General features: G+C 43.0%; 1 protein-coding gene across 1 annotated transcript in view; it reads right to left on the minus strand.

Moving 5' to 3' along the window:
• Positions 1-413, minus strand: part of T265_05569 (hypothetical protein) — a gene marked incomplete at both ends in the record, with an annotated part of 3,370 nt that extends 2,957 nt beyond the window's left edge. The window contains one exon of the mRNA XM_009170610.1: positions 15-413. Coding sequence (XP_009168874.1) covers positions 15-413 — 399 coding nt within the window. The remainder of the gene's footprint in view (positions 1-14) is intronic.
• Between the last annotated feature and the right edge of the window lie 6,197 nt (positions 414-6,610).

Raw genomic sequence — 6,610 nt, forward strand, 5'->3', positions numbered from 1 at the left:
AAGGCTTTCCCTACGGCAATTGTCAAAGTGGGAAGAGCATCAATCACTTTTTCCACGGGGCCATGCTTAAAGACGTCGGTGATTGCTAACATCGCAGTTGTTGCATAGGACTTTTCTTTGTCAGTCAATCCTTCGATGAGATCTGGTAACAGGAGAGCAAAATCCAAATTCTGAATTTCAGTCATCCATGCCAACCGCGGAGCCATATTTGGTGCAGAATGATCCGGTAAAAATGGAAATTTGGATGAATTCATATCTCGTTGGAACTGACTGATTTTCATCGGTTTACTTTCCCTTTTGTTCGTTGGATCGCCTAAATCCCATATTTCTTGTTCGGATTTCGCAGTGAAGGGCCGGGTTGCCTTGATGGACTGTGGATCTTCTCTTCCTAATAATGGGTAGCGGCGTGGCATCTTTATCGCCGACTGTTCACTGCGATGATGGACGCACTGAGGCAAACTAACTGACCCAGAAACAAATCGATAAATTCAAAAATTATCAATAAGGGATTTTTTGGGCTAAAACAGATCATAAAAGGTGAGTTGCAACTTTGTCATATTCGATCTGCTAATCTGTCAAAAATTGACCAGTTATATTTTTTATGTCACTTGAAAACATGTGCTGCTATTTCAGACCTGTAGGAAGTGTAGTTCAGCATGGGTGAACTTAACTAACCAACACAGAGTTGCAAGGACTCTATTTAAGATTCTTACGCAGTTTCGCTGCTGATAACTGGCTAGCAGTTAGGTCATTGAATTGTGTGAGTATTTCGGTGCTTTGTTCAAGGACTAAAATAGGTAGACAGACGTATGCTTGAGTAGCCCCGCACATTCATCTCAGTAGCGGAGATGAAAACTGATGGCAAGAGTTTGCTTTTGTTGTCCCTCTTGTTTGGTCCTTTAGTTCTGAAACAGAAGCATACAGAGCATCAGGAGGTGAGCCGGCGACTGACTTGAACTCAGATCGTCGAAATAGTGGTCCGCGCCCTTGTTCACCCGGCTACCCAGGCCAAGTAGCACGGATCAGTATCCCTCACAGCAACGCATAAACTGTAGCACTAACGTTTCGTTTATTCTTGTGCAGGTGCTTGAAATCGGCTCTGAGTTGCGTCTTTAAAAAGCTGGGATAGAGAGAGAAGGTGTATCCCAATTGGACAAAACATAGGCAAGGATTTATTTTAAATGGCTTTTAAGCTGGTAGACAAGATTGAGTGCGTTTTGTGCAAAAGTTCTGCAATGAAGCTCGAAGGCTGCGTAGACAGTTTTTCGGACTCAGTATTCTGTGGACAAGAATCAGATGGTCCCTGAATCATCAGTATTTTTAATTTCTGTCGATTGTCGCTCTGTGTATCTTTTCAGATTTCAGGAAAACTGGGTATCACTGTTTGAAACGAGGCCCATAGGCCTGTTCTTGGCGACGAGTAGGCTTTGAAAATGGTGACTACTAAAATGGGCCATTGAACAAGGCAATGAATAGGCGATTTTCAGTCGTGCATTAACACTAACATCTCTAGCATATTTAGAACTAACGACCACCGGGACAGTAGTTTTAAAACTTAACCATTCGTCTGCTCATCAGTGTGGTTAACTCGTATTTAGACATGGAATCCAAAACATGTGGTCCCGTTGAATGGCTCCTCGATTGGCGACCTCTCAAGATGAAAGTCCCTTGGAAGTCTCCCAGTGTGTGAGGGGGTAGCTGAGTCTCACGGTAAGACTCAGTCATCACTGTCACCAGATATAATCAGATACTCAGATAGAAAAGCCGGCCTGAAGAATTGTCTGCGTTAAGAAGAACTTAGAAATAGTGGTCTGGATTCAAACGAGACAAGATTGTTTGTTTGTTTTGTCAGTTGTAGGATTTGATCTATTGTTTAAATGTATGATGTGTTGAACTGCAGGTCTTCATCCTCCTTGCCTTCACTATGGACCGTGCTATGAGGTGTATCCATTTTTGTAAATAGGCCTAATTTACCTTACCTGTGATTGCTTTGACCGCATTCTTCTACGGTAATTGCTAAGATGAGAAACGGTTAAGAATAACATATCCATGGTTCCTTCACGTGTATTTACTGATCAAGACGGCCGTGAGAATACTGTACTAACTTATCAATCATTTGAAGGAAAGAAAGGAAGGAAAGGTTTTATCTGCCACGAGCGGGTAATCGGGAACTAGTACGAGTATTCCCGCCCATAAACCGGATAGGATCGTGTCTTATTTCATGTGCGACCTGGTTTCTTGACCAATTCTAAATTACAAAAGTGGGAGTTCAGTCTTTTATGCGTATTTATAATGAGAGCGGAGATAGCATAGATTACCATCCGTGCGTTTTCTTCATTTACGTGAATGTACCTCCACGGGTTGACCAAGTAGTAAGACAAACAAGCAAACAAGTTCAGACACTTAGTTTCATCTGTACATCCAATAAGTGTAAGAAGAAATGTCACAACCAGATGCATCGAATTTAACCAGTTCGCATGTCTCTTCAACTGTCCACATACAAAATCACATTTAGGGTAGATAGAAACAGGTCGGTAGAAGGGACGCTGAGTCGGTTTGGGTGAAACCTTTGAGGTGCTTGATGTGATTCTCCACCGGTCTTATCAAGACAGGATAAGACTGAGCACAAATCCCAGCTATTTACACAAACGGGATTCAAACAGCCAAATCAGCACTGCTTCAGTAGAGTGTAATAGACGATATGGTTTTGGTAACTTGTTATTCCGAACAACTGCTCGGATCTTTGTGACCTAGAGAGTTTCGGGTGACTGGTTGGACGAATCTTCCGAACTGGTGTATACTGTTTTTTGGGACGCACTCGGAATTCCTTTCAGACAACCAAAGCGCTTGTTACTGAGATTGCGACAAAACAAGTAACCGAAGATTTAATCAAAAACCATGGTTTGCTGATCTTAGTACCTGTAACCATTCGGCAGGCTTGGTTCAGAACCACTTAATTCGGAGCGTTCAAATCTTCGCTGACAATTTGTTTCAATCGCAGCTTTATTGCAGCTGACACTACTGGCGATTGTGCTGCATGCGGAATAGCGATTTAGGATATTCTTGAAGCCTGCTCATCTTTATCCGGGAGGAATTAGTCGTAAAGTAAAATAACAAATACAAGTCGTAGATGATCCTTTCTGTCGTCCTGCTTCCCTATGAAGCGTGTTGTGACTATGGCAGTCTTTTTAGCATCATTTCGGTTTTTCTACGGATGGCCCTTCCGTACATTCTGATAAATGTGTCAAGGCAACCTTATCGCTCAGTACAGCTGATATTTCTTAAAGGTTCTTTTGCCAATATTTTAGGTTTTTCTGGTTCTGCATTCAGTTTTAAAGTGAAACCTGACATTACAGAAATATTATCGCCGACATCGAGAACAGCACTAATGGAAAATACCGAGACTTCCCTGCCATACACCCATGACAATTTAATTAAACAAGGCTCCATAAGAAAAAAAGAAAGACCTAGTTGTTGGGCCCCAAGGGACTGGGTTTGAAAAGCGTGGGAATACTTCTGCCAAAAGGCATCGCCAAGCCTTACTATTGGCTCAGAAAAATGAATACCACTTCATCGTGGGCGGCAATGAAATTCTCGAAGATTCAATGAATTCACGGAGGCCGCGGAAAAAACGTGATAGTAATTGACCAGTGCAATACTCGTCCGCCATAGGCATAGAATTCTATAGCTACTTTTCCGTGAAGGCTTGGCTCCCGCCTATGTGGTTTAAAGCACAGTCTGAAAGAAAGTATTTTGATGTGCACATCCGAACAAAATCGAGCTGGGAAGTAAACACCACCGCATGACTTCAAAATATCAGCGCTGTTGAACGTCCACTAATCAGCGGCTTCCATTGAAATCCGGATGGACATGATAGGTAAATTTTCCAAGCTGTCAGATAGTTCAGGGGAGTTAACATGCAGCTTCAGAAAGATAAAATAGTTGGAAATTCGAAAGTGAAAAAAATGCCTTGGTCATCCTAGCTATTTCACTCTCGGTCACCAGATGAACTACAACACCCACAAAGGACTTGGGCAATAGCTCAGAGCGGTCGAAAAATAAACAGTCGCCGGACCCAAGTAGTGATGATTCGGGGATACGAACCAAAGTTGTGTGAAGGGCTGGAATTTGTGGTTGGTCCCTCCCGGCCTTGGTGAGGTAGGATGTGATATCTTTGAAATGCAAAGTTCTAGTACATTTGACTGAATGTCAACCTAGTGGCACCCATCAAGAGCAAGAAAAAGATACAACAATGGGAGATTATGGGAACATCCGCTATCTCCTGGCCACTTGTTCAAACGTTCTTCCAACAACTGCGGCAGTTAGTTGATCCCCTGCGCTTTAAATCAGATGGAAAAGACTAGGTCGTTCTACTGGTGTAGCAGCATATACTACTGAGAATACATGAGAGTACTTGTAGTCGTGCAGAAGCTCTGCCGCGCGTCTAACGGAAGGTGAAGTTTACCACGGAACTTATGGAACTGCTTTTCAGTGTTTGTTGACAATTGTGTGATAATCAATGAATATCCATGGAAGTTCAAGAAGACGCGTAAGAATGCTCAGTTTTTAAAAATTATATGAGACATTTACTTTCCTGTCCAATAGATTTGTGACTGCTTAGTTGGTGTTTGCTGATAAAAACTTTGCAGCCAAGGGTTTTCCTCCATCCACCGGTATATGCAGCAGGTAAAACCGAGCGATGATCGATCTAACTAGGTGATGTATGAGTTAAGCATTTCGATTGTCCGTATCACCAGTAGCGATGTCGTTGTTGTATTCGAAAGCCGACTACATTTTGTCGACGAATTAAGCTTCGTTTTGACTCAATCATCTGACAAACTAATAATCGGAGGTACATTTCTTGGAGAGTTTTCTTTTCTTTTCTTAGAATTTGCTTCAAATACTCTGTATCGTAGGTGGATGAGGAAACGGTTTGCTAGGTGACATATATCAGACATGAGGTTTATTCACTCAATGAGGTGTTCTTGATCCGTTTGAAGAGTACATCAGAAAATATAGTCTGGCATTCAGATTCTAAATTTTGGAAGGTTGCTAAGCCACTTTGTACCATCCTTAAACAAGACCTGATGGGGTTCATCACAGTATCTGGGATGGAACTCTGTGGATTATTGGTTCACAGTGAAAATGCCGGTGACTACAAAGCTGATATAATAAATTAAACTGTTCGACGTTTCGACCAGCGAGGGTAGTCTGTGTCAAGAAACAAACGTCGGACAGGTTAATTCCCTGTGTATTCATTCATCGTACAACCCAGCCTGGGCACAATAGCCTAGTGTGGCGTATCTTCCTATCGACGTCAACACTACCAAACTTCAACCAGTTGTTCATTCTGAAACAAGCAAGATACACTGGCAATTTAGCCGCGCCAACACGCAACGTAGACATACATAGTTTTGAGTATATATTGACAGTGCATTTTTGATTGCGTAGTTTATAAAGAATTTGGTGAGTGAACATTTCCGACGACAAGTCTTTCACCAAACATTCCTCATTATCAATCATAACTGGTGGAGATATGAAATGTTTCTGTGGATCATAATGTGGTCGAACTACTCAGATTTGTGTCAATAATATGACGCCTCGAGAGTACCTTTATTGACACACCGTAATTTAGTATTCACTGAAAATAAAGCGTTTTTAATCCTTCTAAGTCTCCTGTTTCTAAGCCCACACGGTTGTGGGTAGGACTCTCGGACTTTCTAGAATTAGTCGGATTAGTCACCATGATTTCGTTGTATAGAATTTGGGTGGTATAGTTTCCAGCAAACGGCGACAGGGCTTTTTCTTCTGGTCGTAATACGGAATTTTTTCGAACTTGTCTTCTGATCCAGAGCAAATTTTCGGATTATTTTGAAGTATATGTGATGCATTCAAATGAAGCTCATTTCAGCTTTTTAGGTCTTTGTAAGAGTAATTTAAGGGGTCGTTTAAAATACAAGAAAGGATGTTATTTTTGGCGGGGTTGAAAAAAGTCAGGTTTCAGCTTGGTATCATTTAACGCAACCTCAATGAAACTGATGCGATTATACCGGGGTTGGTGTCAACACCCGCTTCGACCACCGAAGGCGGTCTTTCCCACGACTTAAAGCTGCCGCCTTGACGTGGTGGTCGGGCTTGGGTGCTGCAATGATCCCGCGGGCTTCACTGGCTGGAACTTTGTTCCACAAGGTAAAACCATGCCAGGAAGGCCAAAGGGGAGCAGCCAAACCAAGAGCAGCGAGACCCCACACTACGAGCAATCGTGCTACGAGGCGGTCTGGGGGTAAAGTCGTACTGTTCTCTGCGACAGAAGTGTGGAGGCAGTAAGGTGTTTCCCCCAGGTGACCAGCATGTCCATATTTATGGAAGCAGCGATGCTGCCTTCCCCCGAGGAAGGAAGGGTTAGAAAAGGTCGGCCCCAAAGAAAAGCCTACATTCTCCCACTGCCTCGTGGGTCAGACTTTTGAGTCAGAGGCTAGGGTCAGGGTCCCCGAACAAAACTCTACGTCATCCAACTGCCTTGTGGGTCAGACTTTTGAGTCAAAGGCTCAAGGTGGGGTACCTCAACCAAACCCCCTTCCTCGGCCTGGGCAACCGGGAAGTATCATTT

Source organism: Opisthorchis viverrini (assembly GCF_000715545.1).
Source record: "Opisthorchis viverrini unplaced genomic scaffold opera_v5_104, whole genome shotgun sequence".
NCBI classification, from domain to species: Eukaryota; Metazoa; Platyhelminthes; class Trematoda; order Opisthorchiida; family Opisthorchiidae; genus Opisthorchis; species Opisthorchis viverrini.